The following is a 24,507-nucleotide window of genomic DNA, read 5'->3' as shown; positions in this document are numbered from 1 at the left end:
GGGTTGTGAGTGAACACACAGCCAACTCGAACACACAGGCAGAGGTTTCACAAAAAAATAATTTTTTTAAGAATCCATTCTGTTGGGAAAGGCTTTTCCATTAATGGACTGAATCTTGTGTTTTGTGATATTTAAATGAATTACTGTTTTGACATGCTACGTTTGGCCAGAAAGTCAAATCCCAGAACAGTAAATTTCACCACTGTACTTTGGCGGGTCTACGACAATGAAACCCAGCTGAAGAAATCTGCTTGCAATGTCATATGCTATCTGATTTATTAAATGAGACCCAGATCTAGCTTGTGTCTGTGAAAAAGAAAAATCTCATTCAAATGGCATCAATGCTCTTTCTTTAGAATAGCAGACCTGCCAAAGGAAGCAGAAGGAAAGAGTTGGTTCCATCTAAGAACAGTTTTTGGAGAAACTACTCCAGTGTGTTAAGTACAACATCTGGAAACAAGTCACAGCATCTCTGCCTCAAAGCTGCAGGAGAAAACACAACAGCACAGTGACTCAAATGAAGTAGATAACTGGTGTTCAGAAACCAATGCCAGGTTATCTGGTAGCATGTTAGAACTGTATAACAAACCAGGAACTTAAACCATGCTGCTATACATCCCTGAGGAGCCCTCTAACCACTGAGCTAATTACTGGCTACTCTGTGTGCAAGAGCTCTGCTTGGTCTTCACTAGATGTGCCAATTTGGATATGAAATTTGCCTATTGGCAAAAATTTAATTGATATGAACACACTTTAGCAGAAGGCAATCATCTCACTAAATCAGTATCATTCATTTCAATAAATCAGCATCTTCCAGCATGAAACAATTTACTCAAAAGTTTCTGATCGGCTCTCCTGGCAAATTAGTTGACTTAATATCAGGGAGTATTTTTCAACAATTATTAAGTTTAAGCAGTCTTAACTGTTCTGGAACCCCACTCTGCTACATTACACACACACACGCACATACTTTGAAATGACAGATATGTAAATGCAGTCTTGCTGAGGTGTTCATTCCTATCTTGGCCAACAGGTCTGAATCTAAAATATACTCTGAAACATTTGAACTTTGCTGTAAACATCATTTGCACTTCTGGGAATAAATAAACAATGGTAATGATTTATGTCACTGAGGGTTTTGCACCCTGGTGCTGAATGAATGAGGTATATTTGTAGCTGCTGTTCACTGCTAAGAGGTGGTTGTGAAAGCTTCTTTGTAAAGGTTCTTATCCAAGAGGGTATTTATTAAACTATCAGTGTGCTTTTTTGTTCCCCAGATGTGCAAGAACATTGAAGGAAAGGTCAGATTAGAAGGAATTTGAGATTGAATCTAATCTGGCTTAAAACTTGGCGTCCATTAAGGTGGCTTAAATTCATTTTTCCCAAGTATGACTAGTGGGCATCTACTAGGAAGTCTGCTCAGTTTTGTGATAGACTCAGCGACTATCAGTTTATCTATATACTTGTAGGAAAACAAAAACTAGTCTCTCATGCTTAGCAGAGACTAGTATTTCCATATTATCTATTGCTCTAGCTTTTCAAATGTCTTTTCTTTCATCCATTTGGTTCTAAACCACTATTGTCAACATGATGGAAGGTAAGAGAGACCCATGAGTGGTCATAGCAAATCAGATCCAGTAGTGTATTCCTCTCATACAATATTTCTCAGTGTTAATGAAAATCTTGAAGGGAGGCTTTCTTCAGGACATAATCTCTGTTACTGGGGAGAGCTAGAAGTTGAAAAGCATAAAATGGCTATTTACTGCTTGCTAATTCCAAAGACAACATGTACTGATTGCAGCTTAATTTGTTTAAACTTAAATAAAGATGTTGGAATTTTTACCACTGACACATAGGACTGGCAGAGAGGAGATCACTATACCCTTTCAGTCTTCCCATCCCCACACTTTGGCTGATCCTAAGCATCCGCTGTTGGCAAGTTTCAGTAACTTTTTATTGTCTTTTATACTATTTCAGAGCAGCATATAAACTGCTGGAGAACCTGGTCCTAATACTCATCTTCATTTTTAGCTTTTGCACTGTTGTTGTATCCTACTTCATTAAAAGGGAAATAACTCTAAATAACTAACAATGTAATTATGTTCTGTATTGATCTGTACCCTACCAGAGTTGACCACAGGGGCCTGATGAGACATTTCTACCTGGTCCGCATGTGCTTTTGACCATCACGCCTCTTAATGTACCACTGCACTATTTGCCTTGCACCTGCCACTACATTTCTGCAGGAGGATGGGTTTGTTTTGATATGACTGACCCACGAAAGTGCCCCAAAACTGTCAACCAGCCAACAGTACTTAAAAGGTTGGACTATCTGAGATACACAATCATGTGAATGTAAAATCTGTACATTTACACAAAATTTCATTTATATCTTTTTTCAATTAGTGAAGTACTTTGTTATTGATTTAAGACATTACAGAGAATTGTTCTTACTAATATGTTTCATAAAGCTTCCTATTAAAATATATCTTTTTTACAGAGAACATATCTTTAGAAAGAGTAACTCCACTGCATACCTGAAAGACAGCAAATCCAAATCCCTCTGCTGAAACTGTAACTGTCATTGGCTGCACAGGGGCAACCTAAAAGAAAGACAGATGAGTTCCAGTAATTTCAAAATATTTTCAGGCAACAGACTTTACTCACTTTCTACAGTACCTCCTTGGTCTGAAGTAGAAAACGGTTTCGAGTATCAATTGAAAATGTTTCTGGAATTTTCAAAGTAGGTGCTGTTACAATAACATCGATTTCGGTCTTGCTGGCAGTAGTAACAGATGCAAACAGACTCAAGGCTTGCAGAGCCACTACAGTGTCCTGTTGAGAGAAATAAGTGCTTCTGATTAAATGCAACTCTGCACAGCAGATGACAGGCAATCCTTGCTAGGGTTTGTCTAAACACTTGTGCTGAATTTGTTTAAATAAGGTGGATTTGAACAAATGTGATCAGGTCAGTGAAACTGCTCACCTTAGACACTTTAATCTGGTCTAAGAATATCCATGCAATGAAACACATTACATCAATTTAATCAAACCAGGTTATCAGCAGTGTCTTTTTGTGAACTACATGTGTATAGGCCATGCCTTTGACAGCTCATAGTCCCTGTATTGTCCCATCTGTTGATTGTTTTGGGGTTTCCATGCAGCCACACCCACATATCCATTGGGATTTCACTAGCGGAAGGATTGCAGAGCAGAAAAGGGACAACAGCACAGTACAATTAAGATAGATACTGAAACATGCAATAGAGAATGAGATGGGAGCCAGCTAAGGAAGTCTTCCACTTGTGTGAGATGTGGAAGGCCTGACAGGCAACAGTCTAGATGCAACAGCCTGCATCACATACCACCCACACAATGAGGAGAAAGCCAGTGAAGAAAGTAATGATTCTGATACTTTCTACATTTACACAGGGACTAAACATAAGTAAGCACTACATATCCAGCATTTCATAGTAATTTTTCATGGCACCTTGATCACTGGAGCAAAAGCTATAGCTCTGAAAAACTAGTAATGTTTATAAAGATCTCTGAAATCATTTCTTATCAGTCCTATGGCAAAAATTTCGAAGGGGATTCAGCCCAGTTTTTATGCTTTACATTTGATCCAAAGATTTTGCACAATCATAGCACTGCAGAATATGTTTACAAACACAGTATCATAGCTATTCACAAATTCTCTTTTTTTTTTATCTTTGCGTACAATTGCAGGCTTAGATCTCCACTGTTTGAACATTAAAGCCAGTTTTTGAACATTTGGTCCAGCACAGTTCAATGGATGAGAATTTTAGCAGCTAGTATTTTCTGAAAAAAATGCAGTAATTCTATGTCTGTAATGCTTCCCAGGAATTTTTGTTGATTGTGTATTTCATTTTCCACTTATTCTTAACCCATGATAGCGAAGGAATCGGCCTTACAGGCTTGGCATATAGGGGTGATTTATTCATTCTTAGGTCATTTCTAGTAACGAGATTCTAAGGTAACAACAGTAAATGTTCATTAACTATGACACAGTGACTATGCCATACCTTAGCGTAGCAGAATGTGCTGCCTGTTCACTCTTAATGAGAACAAACCAACCTCTGAATGATTAGAAACCACTCTCTTTCCTGTGCCATGCTCTGTTCCAAGATGACCTGCTTCACTGATTTTTTAAAGTCCAAAAACAGCAGACGATCAGCAACAATGCCAAAGCTCCTGGTACGCTGAACCACTATGGCTGGGATCATCCCAACCCCAATGCTTAACAAGATATGACAGAATAGATGCAGCTAATGGACTACAGGAAGATTTAATAATTTGGAGAAACTGGCAGACTCAGTAGGAGGCCAATATTTGCTCTTACAGGCATGTCTCAGCCTCATACTTACAGATGCTGACTGCTTTACAGAAGTCAATAACAAAACAAATGACTCTGCCCTAACTCAGGCAATTCGTATGTCAGCTGCTGCTGAAGATCTGTGGCTTGGAAGCCCAAACTTTCAAAACTTCTTTCATACTGAAGTGAAAGAAACTACAGTGATCTATCAGATCTATAGATCTGATCTATCTTACAGATCTAAAGAGCTATAAGATCTTGTCAGAGAATCCAATTTTAATCATCTGAAAACAGAAATATGTCTGCACTTACCTAAGCTGTGGAGTCCAAGGAATCCCTTGAAGTGCCTTTTCTAAATCCTTACAATCACACTTCTCATAGTTTAGATTTATCTCCCTAAATTCAGCCAGAGTTTAAAACGTCTAGAAATCCTATTTGCCCTTGCTGAAAGTGACTTTGGGGCTTTTCCCCATCTTAGGCTCATATGACTCTGCCAGAAATACAGGCAAAAAATAAGAGGGCCAAGAACCACCTATAGAGAAGATAAATGTGCCCTCTGGCATGCTCTACAGCAGAAGGCACAGCCAAGGTTTTTCCACCAGGAAACATTAATTGCTGAAGCACAAGGAACACAGCTGGCCATGACAATGCTACATCAATATGCAACCTGAAAAGTTAGGGAGTATGGTCTCAAGCCACACCTATAAGCCCCTCTATAAGGAGCTCTTTCCTACTATTTAAATCTGCATTCATATATACATCATTTTTCTGTATGCGTGTATACCTGTATATATGAAATATATACATTTTATACATAAACATGAAAAGCATTATAAAGCAAAATATTCTGACTGCAAATTCATGATAAGCTATACTAGATATACAAATTACAATGAGTTACAGTACCCTAGCTTAGAAAATATCACACATGCCACTGATTACTTTTCTCCTTACTGTTCAACAACATATAAAGTTTCTAATATAATGAACTCATACACAAAAACACTCCAAATATTTTCTTAAAGCAATCTTAGAAGTTAACAAAAAGTATGTGGTCATTTCCACAAATTAAAAAAAAAAGGCATCCACAGAGACATCTGGAGTAATTTCAAAATCAAAACAGTTTAGACTATAGATGAATAAAAGGATAAAATTCATTTATTAACTTCACCCTTGGGGTAAATGGTGCACTGGTAGATTTTCAAACTTTCAAGTAAAAATATTTTCTGGAGAATAAAGAGAAAATCTTTTTCAACTCATTCAGTGCTTCAATCAGGCCTTTCAAATAATAAGCAAGAATTAACACATTAGGAAAATACTGAAATCTCAGAGAAAGTATACTGGTTCCTAAATTGAACATTATTTCATAGAACTAATCTCTCTTAGATTAATGTCAGCATTTGAAAATAATGAAGAATAGCCTGTATAGCTTGGTACCAAGCTGTATGATGAGATGTGACATTTTACTGTGACCAGCATTTGTAGTTAATTTAAAAACTAGCTTAAACTATTGCAGTCCAAAGCACTATATAAATTTGTTGGATGCCAGCACAGCTTACATGATGTGGTTTCAATAATATGGAAACCTCCTGGAGACGATGAAGATCTTCCAAATTTCATGGCCCATCAAAAGTTTAAGTAATAATGAGGACATAGTACATATTTAGTTAAGACCAACTGCCAACAGAGACACTAGGGTAGGCTGTTTCTCCAAAACCTACTCCACTTTCTTATCTCAGCTAATAGCATTTTAGGAGTTCAGCAACCCACATACGGAAAGAATAGAAAGAAGTTTCTCTCCTTGGAAGGAAAGCAAGCACAGATATTTATCGCGCTTGCTTGGAAAATCTGATTAACTGTTTTTCCCCAAGGATCTCTTCTTCTTACTTTTAGATCTTCTTTTCTTTTTAATATTTTAAATAACCAAAGTGACTCTCTAGTTCTTTCTTTATTATATACTTGTCAACTTACTAAACTTTTAGCTCACATCTAAGATACCAATCCTGCAAGAATGCAAGCATGTGCTTAACCAAGGCTGTTACAGAAAAACAAAACTCAATACACTTCTTATTTAAAAACAAATGCCCTCTCTTTTTTTTTTTTTTTTTGTTTTTAATAAGATGTGGTGCTCATTTGGAAAGTATAACAAAGCCTTTTCAGACATAGTATTACCTGAGTAGATGAAAATCCTCCAAGGTGATTTCTTTGTTGACTTAACCATTTCATAATAGGGATCCCCTCTGCTAATCTGTCTTGATGAAAGTGTGAGAGCAGAGCATATGCTGCAAGTTCAATATCAATGGACCGTGGCTGCCAGGAATCAGAAATTTCAGAAGCAGGTGTTATCCAGAAACGAAATTCTCCTGAAAAAGGAATAAATAATAACATCAGATCCACAGGCTGAAGCCTTTGGATTTCCAGAAAAAAACTTAAGGGAAACCTCTTAATTTATGCTTGATTATGGGATCTAAGAAGTTTCTTTAAACTTAACGTTTTGGTGCATTACCAGTAAAGGACTGGCTTAAGCCCTTCCTCAGAAGTCGCTGAATCTAGATAAAAACAAAGCTGAAGTCCAAATAGTGACTCCCTTTGATTTCAATGAACCTTGTATTGACCCTTTTGTTGCCAACCTGAAATGTTCATATAAATAAGCTCTTGTGAAAAAAGCTAACTCATTGCTGGCGTACTCCTTTCTCTCCAGGACTAGAGAAGGAACTCAAGACAAGACTGCATCCTAGGCTCATTCTTTAGTGAGATATGAATCTTCCCTTCCCAAAAGTGACTGTACAAAAAGCCTAAACCAGTAAACACAGAAGGACACTGGAAAAGCTTGGGTTCTAGGCTAGAAAATAAATTGCTTCAGATTTTTCAAGAGGATGGTTACACTGTAACCAAAAATTTGAACTTCTTATATTCCACATGATCCCTTTTTTTCCTAAATCAGGGAGCATAACTTAGTTGTGCTGAACTCAAAAGAAGCTAAACATCGCAATATGGGTCACTAAAGAAAATCTAACAGACTTTTGTGTTAGTTTACATAAAGTCCAGTCCTTCATTTTGCTATTCTGATACTGATTTCCACTCATCACCCCCCCTACTTTCCTGACCTATCAGAACCCCTTGGAACAGCTGACCTCATCTGACTCTGTTTAACTGGGCTGATCTTACAAGTACACATAATTATATGGGAAAACAGAGAAGCAATGTTTTCCAGTACCATCATAGTACTCACATCAGGAACACTGTAAGACTGAAAGCCCTAGCTTTTGCTGTGAATTGTGATTCATTTATGGACACTTTTTGTTAAGGTTTCCTTAGAAGTTCCTAGCCTATTCGATATACCATGCTCAAAACACATTTGAATTCAGAAGTAAGATTCTCTTTGTCTCTACTTCTATATGTAGGTATGATATATGCTATCTATTTTTAAACTCAAAGAAAATCCATCTATACAGCTGTATAAGATTGTTGTGCAATACCTTGGTGTTCTGCTCTCTGGTTTAATATATTCAGGGCTTCCTTTGCTTTTGTACTTTTTGCCCACGACAATGCATATGTCACAAGTGCCAAAGTATAATTATCCAAAATGCCTTCTTCTAATTTATCTTCTAGAAAGTTTGTAGCACGCTTGATGACATCATTATGCTGGAAATGAAAATCATATTGAAGAACATACAGTGAATAGAATATATATTGTAATATTATAATTTAAAAGAAAACAGGACAGAAATACTACTGTCTTCTAGCAACAACCAAGAAATACTGAAAATCTCTTTCAGAGTCACAGACAGGACCTCAAAGGCACACATTCTGATCTGGCACTGTCTCATAAGAATGTGAGTAATGTGACTGAAATCAATCGGAATGACTTGGCATCTCTAAAGATAGTTCCCCCCATAATTTGCTTTCCAAATTCTTGGACTAAAGCTATGACAATACTTTTGCTAAAAACAACTGCTTTTAGCTTTTGCAAAAGTACATAAAACTGGAGGGCCTCCAGGCACAACTCTCTGTTGTCTGAAGTAGATAGGCCAAAGCATGGGGAATTTTAACCAAATCTGGTTAAATTTTGGCTCTATTCAGAAGTTCCTCTATTTCCTTAAACTATAAAGTGTTTGCCTGGTAGTATGACAACTTATGAAGTATTACAGTAACTATAAATGCTACTCATGAATTCCAATACCTGTTTATCTGGGAACCCTAGGAGGGATGACATGATGTAAGCTGTCAGAGTGACTGGATTATTGTTGCCTCCTCGAAGGTCACTCTGTATCACTTTACCAGGCTCCTGAAATTCTCCATTTAATTTCTGATGCTGGACAATCCAATTAGCTGTATCCATGAGTACATTTGGGTCAACATCTATGAATGGACGAGCTTGAAGGAAACATCTTAATACAAAAGCTGTTAACCTTGGGGAGAAGGTTAATTGAATACAAAAAATTAACAACATATTACAGCTTCCTCTGTTTAATATGATTTAAGAATCTAGTGATGCCGTAAGTGTTTTACACACATCTTCCAAGCACAGAGGAAAATACATGCCTCACCCAGGAAAGAAAGTACACTACTCTTAATCTTCAAAAAAATGTAGTTATTTCCCTGTTCCTAAAGATCATCCCTTTTCAGCTGTAGTATTTCAAAAATAAGCACAGACTGTAGGCTCCAAGTCTTCCCGTAAATGTTTATCTTTATTCAAATGTTGTTCTCATGCCTTCTGCTGCAAGACTAAAGTGGCATAATCATAATTTACAAATACAGTTATGAGTTTGATGTTAACTAGCACTGTTTTCCCTATACCTATATTCCCTATACCCTATTCCCTATATTCCCTCTATTCCCATCACCAAAACAACCCTTGTTGCTTTTTCATCGATAATCTCAAGCTCTGCCTTGACTGCCTTCTCTGTCAAATGCAATATTCATGTAATCTGTCACTGCACTATTTAAGTACCAGGGTTGATAGTATAGATAAATTATCTTCATTTTTCCAGTCTATTAATACTGAGTCCAAGGCAAATCCCACTGAAGTCAATGAAGAATGCTCACTGAAGTAGTGACTGGATCAGTGACAGTCATTGGAATGGGTCTATTTAAAGCCAGTAGGTATACTGAAATATGTAAGTGCATTTAAACTCCTGGGCACTGTTTTAACCCACATAGGTAGCACCAGAGAATAAACTGAAGTGTGTTTCAACCACTCATCAGCTCTGGATTACCAAGAGACTGCAATGGTGATTTAAATACCCAACCACAATTCTGCTTTGTGCAGTCAACAGCAAGTCTTCACCCTTTTCATTGTAGCAAGCAGCCAAATCCCAACTAGTCTTAACTCATTTTTTTTCCAAGAGAGTTCTAGGTACTCTCTGTACTGGTGAGCTATCCTCTCCAACAGGACAATATCTCAAAGCATTTCAATCAACGATTCCCATGGCTAAAATAACTCACTACTCACCCTTTGCAAAATTAAAAAGCCTTGTCCTAATAATGGATTTGACAGCATGTTATCTACCAGAATGACCTTAAAAGTTGGCCTAAAGACCTAATGAAAACCATTCGGAAGGCTAATATAGCTGGAAATTTTTACCAGCTTCACAAAGATTTTAGTTGCAGGGAAAATATCTAAAATGCTCAAATTCCAAAGTGAATCTGGCAGAACTACTTACCATGTGCTCCCAGAAGAATCTTCATTTCCAAACGCACTAAAAGAGCCATCATCCCTCTGGAAAAGAAGCTCTCTTTGGTAGCCTGGAGTGAAAAAGCAGAGACAGGTATTGAACACATTCCTCTTACATGGGTTCCAGTTCAAACTTTCTGATGACATGAAGCAAGGCACTTTCTAATTCTGAAAAGAACAGCAAAATTTAAGCTCAAATTTCATAAAATATCTTCCAAATGTGTAGGAGCACACGAAACTGTGCTAAGGACTACAAAAGTGCGTAGTGGTAACATGAAGGATCTATCTACAAAAATCCAGATATGACAGTGTAGTGTACAGACACACATTCCCACGTAGCTCAGTCACTCCAGTAGCACAGCAGTGAGTGCAAACTAGAGTAACAGCCTATAGTTCAGTACTTTGTTGCTTTCAAGAGCTTAAGAAACATGTTTGCAGAAATGTTCTATCATCTTCCCAACAGAAGGATAGAGAAGCAAAAAATGAAATATCTTCCAACTAAAAAGGCCAGGGTACAGCAAACCTATAATTGCTGCTGAAAAATAGCCCCTTTCATCAACCTACCAAATCAAAGGTGTAGCTATCAGAGCAACCATGGTGGGAGAAGCTGTTCTGAAAGGAGTTACCATAAAGTCCTCAAAAGAACCTCCTGAAAGGTACCTGGTTAAAAGGCATCCGAAGATTTTTCAGTATCTAGAACAGCTGTAGTGTTTTACTGACTGATGAACATCCATAATAACAGGACCACAAGGGCTTACTAGCTGCTCATCACCATTAATAGCACTGTTACTCAATAGTTTACTTCCGTGCAGAACTGATATTCAGTAATGTTAAAAATGAAGAAATACCAAAGATACGCTTTTCACTGTAGTCTATGATGTCTAAAAACTTCCTTCCCCTACATTTTGCTTGATTTTGCTTGCCATTTGTGCATCCAGAATAATAATGATACCTATTTCTAGCATTTAACGAGAGATTTATTCTTTCCTTTTTCCCTTTTTTCTTGGCCTTGCTATTTTGGTTATTATAATTAAGAAAGCATATTCATTAGTTTAACACCTGACACAGATACAGAATACTGAACCAGTTAGGCTGAAGGAAAAGCCTCAGGCAAGGTTTTTTTAAAGACATTTACATCACTGAGTCCTACAGAAATGAATGACTGCATATGTCAGAATATCTTTAGAAACAGGGCCCTTCAGGCCCATCCAACTCTCATAACAGTTCCCCCGCAATGTTTTCCTCGCATTCACTGATACATGAAATATTGTGTGTTTACATACTACCCTCAGTATAGATACTTAGTGTGTGAATCACAGTCTTCAATTTATGCTACATTATACCAGTGCAGCTATCCACAGGAACTCCTATTCCAGAAGTATCCAATTTTAGTCTCTTTAGAAGGGTTTGAAATTACAACTTCCACATACACACAGTTGTTTTTGAATGTATTAGCATAAATACAGTGGTTAATTACATCATTAAAACTGGTCAATCTTTCCCATATGCAGAAATCTCTAATCTCAGTCAATGAGCTGAAGCACTGTTAAGCAGGAGGAAAAAAGAACAAATTAGGTAAGTGGCATTTCTCAACAAAGAAAGCAAAAGTCACTGTCAAAGTTTTAGCCTCAAAATAATGTTCTGTGAGCAACACAAATATATGTATATGTACAAATAGATTGCTTCCTCTTCAAAAGTACCTGACTGCAAAAAGTCTGAAAGCTGAGGTCTTCTGCCTCTTCATGGAACAGGCAATACGCAGAAATAGGGATTATTATTACCACCCCATTGGTAATATAGAAGCACTGAACTAAGCCCAACAGCTTACTAAACAAAGATTGCTGAGCAGCCATTACACAGAGATAAATATATCTTAAAAGTTTGGGAAAGATCTGAAGATGAGTGAAACCAGAAGGAAGATTGAATGATCACTCAGTATTTTCCTACAGTCTGCTTTCTTTTTAATGCTGACTCTATTGCTGTCACACAAAAATCTTCAAACATGAGTGGATCTAACACAGGACAGTCTGCAGAAATCCTGAAACAATAGATCTGAGGAGCGTGAACCACCATATTCATTCCAATGGACACTCAATCAAAAGTGAAAAACGATACTTCAAATGTCAACAAATATAACTAGAAAGGCAAGGAAAAGAAGGATCCTATGATCAACATGTACACCAGCATTCCCAGGACTGGCTGAAACCCAAAAGATGTCTATATAGATGACTAGCTGAGCAGGGGTAAAAGAAGTGTATATCAGGATGGAAAGGACTTCAGTAACATGTGAAATGGGGCTCACATTTCAAACAGCTTGAAAATACTGTTCAACATGATTGCTTGCCTGGGTCTAGACGCCAAAGTTTTCACATCAACCAGGATTTTTTTTATTTCTAAAGAAGCAGTTTCAAGATGGTACTTAGTATTTGCCCAACTGCAGGAATATTTTAAAAAGCAACCTTTCTTTTGCTTGGCCTTTTTCTAAGTAAATAAAATCTGCTAAACGAAAAACAACCTCTGACAGCTATATGTTTGCTTCTCATAAGCATTTAGTCTTGAAATTCATTACATTTACTTCAGAACTGTATTAATGAAGATTATGGGGTCACTTTTTTCAAATGCATATTCTTAGTGGATTCTGACATCTGAAATAAAGTCTATTTCAAATGAAACTTCACAACAATCCTTTTGAAAACTGAGCTTGAAAGCGTTTCAACCCAAACTAAATATGAATCTCAACTTTAAAATTACATCTAAAAAAAAATCAGCGTAACAACTGAAATCATTGGAAGAATAAATGAAATATCCCTGGTGTTTTTTAGCTGGTGGTTCTTTTCCATCTTCTGGTTACAAATACTTTGTAACGTTTACTGTTTTGGCTATTACAGTGTTAAAAACATGTATCTAAATTCAAAATCCCAGGAACAAATTAAATAACACAATGCTCTATATGTACGTGACATTTAACCCTAAAATTCTGATTCCCTTAAAATAACTGTAATAAATCTCTTATTGGAGAACTTCTGGCAGCACAACTCAGTTTTCGAAGATGGGCAGATTGCTTAAAAACTTTAGAGTAGCTGTTCACATAATAAATGTCTCCTTTTTTCCCCCTCTTACTTTTCAAATAAAATGTGTAATAGGAATGGTTTTAAAAAAATCATTTAACTGCTTTTGACAGAAAATTGGGAAATTTATTTTGAGTAGTGTCTTTTCCAAGGAAAGTGTTGACATCTTTTCAAAAAAAAAAAAAAATCAATTGTCAAAAAAGTCAAAGTCTTATAGAGAGTAAATAAAACTTGAAAATGTCATCATGGTCCCTTAGTAGGAGTGTAGCTCACATGAGGATGTTCTCATTCTTGTCTAAGAACCAGACTCAGCATGCAGACTACCATGTGGCAACTGTAGTACATCACAGTTAGACACAGTCTGATCCAAAGGCACAAGGAAGGATACTGCAGGACGTACATTCTGCGTGCTTTTTGATGCCCTGGAATATTTCTAGATTAAAAACACAACAATTTCCAATGAAAATTTTCCAGTTTTCAATTTCCAGCACAGAGTTCACTTCTGACTAAGTCTAAACCGTGGGTGCACAAACACCAGTCACAAGAGCAAAGACACTTCCATATGCTCTACAAGGATATGGCAGGATGGGGACACTGTCATTGAAGATAGATATAAACATGGAATTAATATGGTTCACTCTGTCCACTGACTAATTTTTAACCTCTGTGCCTCACGTAGAGGTCAGAAATGTTCATTCACGCAGTTTAATCAACGAAGAGAGAACAATCTCCAAGGAATATCATAAGAATTACATTCTAAAATGCAGTTTTCCTCTGAAAAGTAACCATATAAAAATTTTTGTTTTTACTGAACAAAGTTGCCTTTAGAAACAAAATTGTTTGCTCTTTATTTCTGTCGGCCCAGACGAAAGAGCTACAGGAAAATGGGCTTCTCTTCCCATTCTCAGGACACCAACAGAACAGTATTTCAAATACCAAATGCAAAGTCACAAACATGTTTTACTAACATGAGTTCTTAAAAATCTAACATCTTTCTTTTAAGCATACAGACCTTTTCTCATAAATGATACAGCTTTTGATTTAATATCTTCTCTCAGCTGCTTGGTTTTAGTCAGGTATTGCAAAACATAAACATTTGGAGCGAAATTGATCATATTCTGTTCACCGCAGCCATAAGGCATCTTAATCAATGATTCCAAACCATTGATAGAAGGCCCAAGTATATCACCTGAAAGATAAAATTAAAGCTTAGTGCAAATAAATGCATGCCTAATACATCAGAGGTGATGTCATCTAAACTGGGAGAAAATACACTGGGAATGCCTGTACTAAACGTCACTAATCATGCAGAAAACTGTGTTAAGCATGCAAACTTAATCTTATCAGCTCTTTGCCCACTGACCTGTCTCCCCACGGATTTTCTCTGACCTCTACAGGATAATTTCAAACAGCCAGCATTTTAAAAAGTCAAAAAATATTCTCTCCAGGAAAATATTTCAGTAATTGTACATATTAGAAGCTTCCTGCATTTCTTGTCTCACTCATAATTATGAAAGCCTGGGAGTCATGAAGCAACAATCAGTCGTAAGACAGGTTTTAGGTTTTATTCTGCAAGCAGGAAGAATTAAACCAGGACACTAGGAAACTTTGCAGGACTTTCCTTGTCAAAATATGACACACTCTAACTCTGAAAAAGGATAGTCAATACCAGAATATTCAAGAGACCCTTGATTCTGAAACAAAGGAATAACACACTTCATCCACAAGGTCTTCCCATGTTTAGTTCAATGCATGATGGTAAATGATTTTGAATTAATGAGTGATTCACCCCATTAATATAACAAGAAAATGAAAATTAATGCAGTTCTCCAAGAAGTACAAACAAACAACTATATGCGGCAAAATCTTGTAAAGATCCTTCTGCATGGGCTCGGAGCGCTCTGGCAAATCCTATTATGGTAGTTCAGGATATTACACACCAACCTGCCTACTCTGTTTATCAGAAGTTACTGCTTTCTATGAAATGATAGCAGAATGTGCAGAATGCCCAGACCTTAACAGTTTAGTTCATGGTCTGATATACCAGTTTAAGCAGCTGAAGGAGGTGACTTTGAATCAACATCACTTGTGAAATTCAACAGCTGAGCAATCTGAGGTGCAGGGGCATCTTCTGCCATCTTCGCTCTGGAGGGGGAGCATCCCCTCTGGAACAAGGTGATAACAAACAGCAGGGCAGCAGGAGCAAATGACACTGGGGACAGCTCGTGAGCTGGTAGCTGCTCCATCCTTTAAAACCCACTTATGACTGCAGTGCAGAAGCTGCCAGCAGCTGCATTATGGACAAATATTAATTCGGGGGAAATGCAGTTATTTAAACAGAATAACAAGTATGCCACACACAGCCAGTGGAGACCAATCCTTCCACATCTGTGTGGAATAAAGCTACCTTGGACTCTCAAAAGCAGCTGTAGTGACATACTGTAACTTCATGCCACATCTCAGATATGTTCAACAGAGTTCAACAGAAGCCCATCAGGCAGCAAACTTTATTAAAAAATAGACAATAATAGACAATATAGCTTCCCAGAAAATAATAAAGATAGAAACAGGATAAAACAATCCTTACCAATAACAGTGACCTGCACTCTCTCACTGCCACTTACTACATCAGAAGGAAAAGTGAAATCCAAAGTTTTTGACAGTGTTTGTGGTTTATTCCCAGCCAAATCCAAAAGAAGTGTCTGAGAATAAGTCTGTTCCAATCCTTCAGCCTATCAAAATAAACAGAGAAGATTATTGTAATCTCCAACAGTTGCTTCTTTTACAGTAGGGATTGCATGCTTGCTGTGCTGAGGGATTTAAAGCACTGTTGGATGTTTAGTGCTAGCTGCTAACATAGCAGAAACTGAGTTATTGGCCCATCAGAACTGACACATACATGTTCTATGACAAAGATCTACGTCCACTATTTGCTTCTCAAGACAATGTGTTAATTATAAAAATATATCCACAAAACCAATCGGAGAGCCTCTGATTCCAGTATGTTCCATATCAAGCGCATGCCGCAGGGCTGCAGGAGCCTGAAGGTGCTGTCTTTCATGCTCTCTGCTATCCCACAGCTTGTCGCACAGGGACTTAAGTTAGGTACATCACTGTAAAGATTTAATTTCTTCTTGCATGCAAAATCCCTTTGGAAAAAAAAAATGTCCTTGAAGCAGAGGGAATAAGCGGGTTTGTTCCCTCAGCCTAGACCTTAGTTCAAGAGATTTTAATTCTCTTCTGCACAACGATGCAACTTCAACAGAAAGGGTGATGAGTGGCTCTACCCAAAACCAGCTCCCAGTCTTGCAGGATAGTGGTTTTGTGTCGGCGGTTTTGAGTTTCACAATAGGACCATGATATAAAAGGCCAGCTTTCCAGCAGGCCCCAAAATGCCTCAAAATCCTCCCGAAACACAGACAGAAAAACACCTGCTTTGCAGAACCCAGCTGGACTGAGCTGTGAAGATGAAAACCAGTTGCTCAGGCTGGAAAAGGCCTAGGCTGCTGTGCCTTCACCTTATTAGGTGGAGAGTGAAATTTTATGAGACTGTCTGTTTCATAAGGGAGAGAAATTAGCACCTCAAAAGTGTCATTCATTTTTCCTATCTTCCTGGAGAAATGGGCAAACAGGAATGCCATGAAGTTCACAAAGGGAAATGCCTGCCCCTGGAGAGGAATAACCCCATGCACCAATATGGGAACGGGGTGCAACCAGCTGGAGAGCAGCTTTGAAGAGAAGGACCTGGGAAGATCCTTCCTGGGAGACAAGAAGTTGACCATGAGCCAGCAGTGTGCCCCTGTGGTAAAGAAGGCCAACAGCATCCTGGGCTGCATTAGGCAGAGCATTGCCACCAGGCCAAGGGATGAGACCCTCTCCCTCTGCTCAACACAGGTGGAGTCACATCGGAAGTGCTGTGTCCAGTGCTGGGCTTCCCAGTAAAAGAGAGACATGGACATACTGGAGGGAGACCAGAGAAAGGCCACAAAGATGATGAAGGGATGGGAGGATCTCTCTCCTGTAAGGAGAGGCTGAGAGTGCTGGGACTGTTTAGCCTGGCGAAGAGAAGTCTCGGGGGGGATCCTGTCAGTCTGCATAGACACCTGACAGGAGCACACAGAGAAAACGGAGCCAGACTCTTCTCCGTGTTATCCAGTGAAAGGACAAGAGGCAATGGGCACAAATTGAAATAAGCAGAAGTCCATTTAAACATAAGAAAAAACTTTTTTACTGTGAGGGGGTCTGATCACTGGAACAGGTTGTTCAGAGAGGTTGTAGAGTCTCCATCCTTGGAGATAATTCAAAACCCAAATGAACATGGTCCTGAGCAACCTGTTCTAGCTGACCCTGCTTGAGCAGGGATGTTAGACTGGATGATCTCCAGAGGTCCCTTCCAGCCTCAACCGTTCTGTGATTTTATGATCTTAAACATCTATTTTAGGATAAACTGTGGAAGTGTCCATCACTTTCCACTGAAAGGGAGCCTAACATGACTCAGACGTTTAGATGACCAAAGTTAGGCAAGTTTCATCCATAAGCTTCTGGTTTATCAAAAGGTTTGGGGGCTAAATTCCCACCACTGGCAAAATACAGAAATGTTCATATAGAGTAGTCATTGATCTAAAGCCACGTGTACAGCTAAACTGATTAGATTTATCCATAATACAGTTATTTGGCCCACTCTACACAGATTATTAAGCTAGCGGTAGCACCAGGGATTCACTGATACAGCAGGTTTCATCTTGCTTTCAGAAACATTTGACACATGATCAATTCCAGAATGGATCTATGTTTTCATTCTTGAAAGGGGATCTACACAATTTAAAAGGAGGAATTATTCTAAAAAGGTCACTTCTATTTGAATGCACCTGATCTGAAACTAACCTTACAGAACAAGAGGCAGATAAGTAAACACCCTATTGGTTTGACTTTTTGGTACACTTTTTTTTAAGGAGCAATTTATCTCTGTAACAAGCCAAGTTGCTGACTATTTACCTTTACTAAAACTTTCTGAATGATAGCATCAGAAGCAGCAGATGATATTGCTGTCACTTTGATGGGAATCTCTCCCAGCTCTTTTGGCTTGATTGGAAATTGAACAGTTTTCCCATCTTCACTTGGTACAAATATAGACTGCTGACTTGCTGTAGAATTTATTTCATTGGATGTTGGAATAATTTCAAAAGCATCATTCACATCCAAGTTCACAGTAACCTGTAAAATACAGAAATGTTTGTAATATTGTTACAAGGTGCTAATATTGAAGAACTTTTTTCATAAGCTGCCACTTTTGTGTGTATACACAAATAGCTCACTGAAGAAAACATTAATGCTCTCAAGAGAAACGTGATCTGCACTGGCTGTGTAAACTCTGCAGTGTTTGATAACATTCAAGTATAGAGAAATAAAACAGGGACAAAGAGGGAAAGAGAAGTGGGAGGGAAATGGCAGATGGGAGGACTACAGAAAAGAATGATGTAGAGCTAACTGAAAAAAAAGAAAAAATAGTTGGAGGAGCGAAAAGTAGACCCAGAAATATAACAGAGTAAAGCAAAAGAAAATAAATATATTTTGTTATGAATTTTTTTTTTTTTAATGTCAAGAAGTCATGAAAAACATCATTTCCATCTACCACAGCCTAAAGTTGTTGGAGGTCTCAACATTTGAGAGAACTACCATTTACTGAATGGAAGAGTTCCGAAATGTTGTGTAGGCCAGATCAAATCTAAGCATTTATTCATCTAACCCAGGAATGACTCAGATGGAGGTTAAGGCACCTGAACTTAAGTGTCTCCAAAGTATCTCCTAAATGTCTAGATATGAGCTGAATGTCTAAACTTCCATCATGGTCAGTGGAGATACAGGGTCCAATTCAGGTCCCCACACATAGCTTCTAGTGTCATTTGAGCTGACTTGAGGTATCCAGGGCATCTTCACAGGGCTCACAGATACACAGAACCAGTGAGAGACCAGTGCTTTCCAAAATGGCAGGTAGAATATTGGCAGAATATCCTAGGACATTTCAGTCAGTGTCAGACACCTAAGTTCAGGCACTTGGGTGTTTTAATTTTGAAGTGAATTTATCTCATAAGTGTCCTAATCCTAGAAAATCTAATTCAGAGGATTCCAGGATCTGGCATTCAATCGATCAGTGCAATGATTTAAACTTCAGAAACAGGTAATTCCAACCATTAAAATGAGTTGCTTATTCAACCAAGATGGTTGGAGCATGCATATGAACTGACTCCAGAATTGCTGGCAAACAACAATTGTATATATATATAACATCTATAACAGAATTGTAGTGAACAATACTCATCAGAAAGGCTTAGCAATTCTTTACTTCAGCTTCTTCTTTCAAATAGTTAAAGATGTTCACTTCCAAAATGAACTGTTCTCCTCTGGTGACAGCATATGGGATGTTCAGGAAAATGAAGAAAGGTTGAAAAGCTTCTAGCTGAAAAACAAAATCAGTACATAACAGTGAACTCAAGCAATCAGACACAAGCTATGAAAATGACTATATAATGTGTTTTCTCATATACTGTCTCACCTTTAAACTTAGATTAGACAGTATGTTTACTTGGACTCTACACTTAACAAAATGTATTATTAAAGGGCTGAAGCAGACACCAAAAAAGCTACTGGTTATTAGCATCTTTGTGAGAACTCTGTAGCACCATGCAGGTGAGAGCTGCTGGACTCCTGAGAGCTATGACATGAGGGCATTTTCTGATAGAGGCACCCAAACTCAGACTTAGAGAGTCTATCAGCTGGCAGGTTTGAAAGCTGAGATCTATCCTGCTGATCCATCTGAGATCCCAGGAAGGCAACTGTCAACTGTTTTGAACACATAAGTATTGGATGATTATGAATTTATCTGTCCATTGACCTATCACCATGTCAACAGAGAAATGCATGTTAGAATACAAAATAACTAACTCTCCTAAATTCTGTAATTCACTAACGGCTAGATGTGCAGTAGTTTGATGTTATTTTGTAAGATTAACTTTGTTGTAAGTTCTTCATTACATTTCTAAAAATACATCTTTTCTTAATTAAAAGAAAAACTGAAGAAATCCACCAGCAAGCAGTTACTTTTATCTGCAAACAGAAGCTTTTCGATGAAGTCTTGGTTTGAAGAAGTCAGTGGTAAGCTCTCACCAATATGAATAGAATCAAAATTACACTGCTTATGAACATCTGTACAATAACAACGGTTGAGGCATGGTATCTTTTATTAGTGAAATGTTAACTGAAAATGGTTTTAATTTTGTTTTCATTAAAAAAATTCTTCTATGTGTTTGGAGTTTTGGATCCAAAAAACCCTCAGATTTCTTTCTAACTATCAAATATTTAAAAATTTTCTTTTTAAAACTCTAGCTCAACTTTGGGTTGAGTTTTCTCAAGCTTTCAGTTAGTCAAAAAAGTCTTTTCCCCATTAAAGAAGTTTTCATGGAGATTTTTTGGTTAGTTCTTGGCCAACATTTTCTCTACATACCCATTTTCTGCCTTTCTTTGTTTTGTTTCTCTCTAAACTTCTTGCAATACTAAAGTTTTATATTCAGGAATATCCTAGTATATTAGAATAAAATAAAATAGGGTAAAATAACTGACACTCCCTATAGTAGAAATCATATAAAAACAAGATACAAAGCAGTAAATGACAATAAACATGCAGATGTCACATTTATTTCTCCATTACAATTTTCATACATTTCTTTTATTTGCTTTTCTGTATGGTACTGATTAGCATGTTTCAGCCATATGGAACTCTGAGCACAGTCTAAACAGACCAGTGGGTGATGTACTGTACAGTGCATGTGGATGATTATAGTTAAAGAATAATCTCAACATCTGTTCTACTTGCAGCCTACTCAAATTGGAGTATGAGGGGGCCAAGTATATATTTTCATACAGTTTGAATCAGAAAACTATTCCTCTTTTTGTCCTATCTTTGCCAAACTACGTGAAAGAAACAAAAATCGTGATTCCAGTCTCAAAGGAGCCTTACTGCAAAAAACAGATCAGGTTCCAAATTTTGTGGTGGAGTCATGATCATGATGTTCAAAGCACATGTTCTGTGTCTGGTGTAGCAGCCAACTATGAAATTTGGATCTAAATCTGGGTTTGGATTCCAAAAGTTGCCCCTCCCCAAGAATCTGAGGGCATGAGAACTTCAACAGGTAAAGGACTGTCTCTAAGCTATGTTTTGATTAGTCTTGGCATCAAGTTGGTAATCTGTGACCCAGTACCGTACAGTTTCACCCCATCTAACTTTAGGCACTTAACTGGAGTTGTAGCAGATAGGAATGCAGTTTCTGTAGAATCTTTACATGAATGGAAGGAGATAGCTCTCTTCACAGGATTATTCAACATATCCAGAAAACGACTTAAACGAGCCTTGAGAAAGCACTTCCTATTTTAAACAGGTTGAATAACTCTCTGAAAGTAGCTTTCACCATGAACAAAGAGAGAGTTTACAAATTGCTATACTCTCTTTGCACACTCGGAAGCATAAAGAAGCTACAGCAGGCAGGCACTTAGCAGCTGGGGCACCTCATCCCATCACTGGATCTCAGTGTCCACTCTGCTACTCAGACTGTTATTCAAAAAGTGAGTATGTTTAGTCTAAGACTATTTTTGATAAACAAATGAAAGCAAGGCCAGAATTCAGTCTTCAAGCAATTCTCCTGTCCTCCCTCCTAGGGAGTTTCAGAATAGCACCCCAGTGGCACAATCCTTCCAGCAGACAACATGCTTCTATCCCAGCCACCTTCTACCAGCTAGTCTGTGCACTCTCCCTGCATGCACTATCCAACTCACGTAAATCTTCTTGGCAGAAACAAACCAGGGAAATACAATGACTGTCCTCAGACAGTCATTCCCCCTTTCCACATAAGAAGACTCTGACGTGGCCACATCCTAAAAGTACAACCACTTTAACTAAAGTAGACACTCAAGCATCTGTGTAATGTCTCAGCTATTTATAAGTCCATGAAGGGGAAGCACATATAGTATCACAGATGACTTCAGTTTTCTTTAGTTTGAATGAAACTGACCTCTCAGTCACTTTACTAGTATAAGGAGGCAGCCACTGTTAGAACTAAAATACAGCTTCAAATATTAGATGACAGTGTTACCAGAAGTTTAAAGTAGAATTGTCTACTCCTATGTTACCTCAGCTGGAGCAGTTGTTATTCCAAGCCCACTGTTTTCAGAAATGACAAAAGCACTGGCTACCCAGGATGTGATAGTATCAGGTACAGTAACTTCCATCGTAGTATCTGTGTCAGATCTGATGGCAGAAGGACATAACAGACTTTCAAAAGCATCCATTTATAGACATCAGTAAATGAACAAAAATGTTTAAAATACATCAAAAAATAAAGTCCAAACTTCTGGCAAGAAAAGCTGCTGATTATCTGTTTTTCTTTTCCTGATGACTTAAAAATATTTGTGGTGGGATCAAAATGATTAAAATAAAGTTAAATTAGTTTAATTTAAATAAATTGAAGGTAATTACATTTAACTACTTTACATTACATTTAATAAACTTATACAGATCCTGCAAAACAATCCCAGATGATGGCTGTTTCCCTAACTCCTCAGCCATGGGCAAATACAACACTTTGCTTCACAGCACAGGTCCAATTTCACCATCCAGTTGACAGTTTGAACTGCTCTCTGAATTAGGCGCAGACAAGAATAATTTCACTTTCTGGACTAATTGCAATTTTCTCATGCACTCTACAGAAAGAATACTGAGTCTCCCTATGAGTTTGTTCCCTATCTGTAACAGGAAAATAGTTTCTTTTGTCTCCGGCATTTTTAACTAGCGTCTACTGAAACTGCAAGGCCTTCAGTCAAGCTCTGGCCCTTTTTGCGCAGTTTTAAAATGCTCAATTTGGTGGGCCTCCAATCTCATTTGCGGCCTCTAGGTGGCAGTATAATATAAATACTGTAAAACTATATTTTAAGGCAGAGTTCTTCATCAGTGCAGCATAGTACTACTAACATCTACAAAATAATAAAGGCAAGTGTAAATCAGTTTCCACTTGCTTCTAATCTTATACCTAGTATTGGTGTCAATCCAAAGCCAAGTCTCTGGAAAATGCATCCTCACATAAGGAGTGCTGAAATCAGGAGATCCTTCTCTAGTTACGACCACATCATCACCAAAACCATCCTCTATGGGTATCATTCCACCATCTACAAAATAAAAATTATTGTCCTTTCTACAAAAAACTAGGTTTAGAAAAATCAGAGTAATACAACGTTTGGAGCATAATCTATAGCTTTGCAATACATGTGGTAACAGTACTCTATTACGAACTAAGAAGTTTCACAAGAACCTAAAGTTTCTACATAGCCTCTCTGGAGTACTCATGAAACTGATATGGTATGGCTACTTACATCCAAGTGATAAACCACTGCCCCATATATCAAACGGAACTGAACAGAAACTCATTCACCCGCAGGCCCTTAATGGGTACTGACACTCAGGACAGCAGCAAAAAGGAAGTTTTTAAAATACTATAGGTTTTGCATGTCTTGAATCTTGAAAATGACAATGGTTTGCAAGGCTGAATGTAGCCTGTCTGCACTACAGTAAGAACTACTAATAGGGAGCCTAACCCATAGATAGCCTATCTACACAGTAAATTAGACTTGGCTACATTTATTTTTATTACTTACAAAGAAAATGTTCTTTATCCTCCTCAAGAATTGCATCAGTTGATATCCAAAGGCTGCATTTCTGGATAAAATTTATACAGTATATCTCAATACAGTATATCTCATTCAGGACATCAACAGAGCTTATCTATTTTCTTTTTCTTTTCTTTCTTTTTAAGAAAATAAAGTCTCCATAATAAAGCAATTATAAACCTTAAGGAAGTAGTACACAGGAACCATCACAACAGACTATCTGAATCTGAATATTTCCTTAATGTCAGAAAACTTTTAAAAAAGAATATGTTATCAAGAACAAAGCAATTCACATTTATGAAAATACAGACATATTTCTCTCCATTTGGAATATTTACATGCTGATAAGTTTCATAATTCAAAACCAATATAAACCATGAAAACAGTACATTGTCTACAGTCCCAACCTTTAAAAGACAGCCTCTTCTTCTAGGAAGTGATAATCACCAAGCAGTAAAAAACTCAGCTTGTAATTAAATAAAGAAAAAATAATACCTGAAAGATACCAAAAGAACCTCTGACCAGGGGAAAGTACTGTGCTGTGTTGTATAAATGGAGTTCATGGAATACCTAAGACAAGAGAAACAAAATCATCAAATGCATACTCACATTTTTCAGAACTTTTATTATTACACAGGCTAATTTTATAGAGCTGTACCTCAGGAAGCAGCTCTATGAGCTCTGATGTAATAGAGAAAATAAAATCTGTACCAGGA

The 24,507-nt window shown here is 37.6% G+C and overlaps 1 protein-coding gene across 1 annotated transcript in view; it reads right to left on the bottom strand.

The window, feature by feature from the left end:
* The window catches only part of CD109 (CD109 molecule), a 93,908-nt gene that overhangs the window by 18,098 nt on the left and 51,303 nt on the right, over window positions 1–24,507 (bottom strand). Inside the window, exons 16-29 of the mRNA XM_026102286.2 lie at window positions 24,287–24,361; window positions 23,780–23,840; window positions 23,158–23,293; window positions 22,262–22,379; window positions 19,425–19,538; window positions 18,077–18,295; window positions 15,669–15,813; window positions 14,094–14,270; window positions 10,003–10,084; window positions 8,520–8,748; window positions 7,816–7,981; window positions 6,509–6,699; window positions 2,680–2,835; window positions 2,538–2,603 (exon numbers count right to left, since the gene is read on the bottom strand). Of these exons, the coding sequence (XP_025958071.2) occupies window positions 2,538–2,603; window positions 2,680–2,835; window positions 6,509–6,699; window positions 7,816–7,981; window positions 8,520–8,748; window positions 10,003–10,084; window positions 14,094–14,270; window positions 15,669–15,813; window positions 18,077–18,295; window positions 19,425–19,538; window positions 22,262–22,379; window positions 23,158–23,293; window positions 23,780–23,840; window positions 24,287–24,361 (1,935 nt within the window). The remainder of the gene's footprint in view (window positions 1–2,537; window positions 2,604–2,679; window positions 2,836–6,508; window positions 6,700–7,815; window positions 7,982–8,519; window positions 8,749–10,002; window positions 10,085–14,093; window positions 14,271–15,668; window positions 15,814–18,076; window positions 18,296–19,424; window positions 19,539–22,261; window positions 22,380–23,157; window positions 23,294–23,779; window positions 23,841–24,286; window positions 24,362–24,507) is intronic.

The sequence above is a fragment of the Dromaius novaehollandiae genome, chromosome 3 (assembly GCF_036370855.1).
Source record: "Dromaius novaehollandiae isolate bDroNov1 chromosome 3, bDroNov1.hap1, whole genome shotgun sequence".
Lineage (NCBI taxonomy): Eukaryota > Metazoa > Chordata > Aves > Casuariiformes > Dromaiidae > Dromaius > Dromaius novaehollandiae.
Note: the sequence above shows the minus strand (reverse complement) of the source record. Positions and strands in the feature narration are given on the sequence as shown.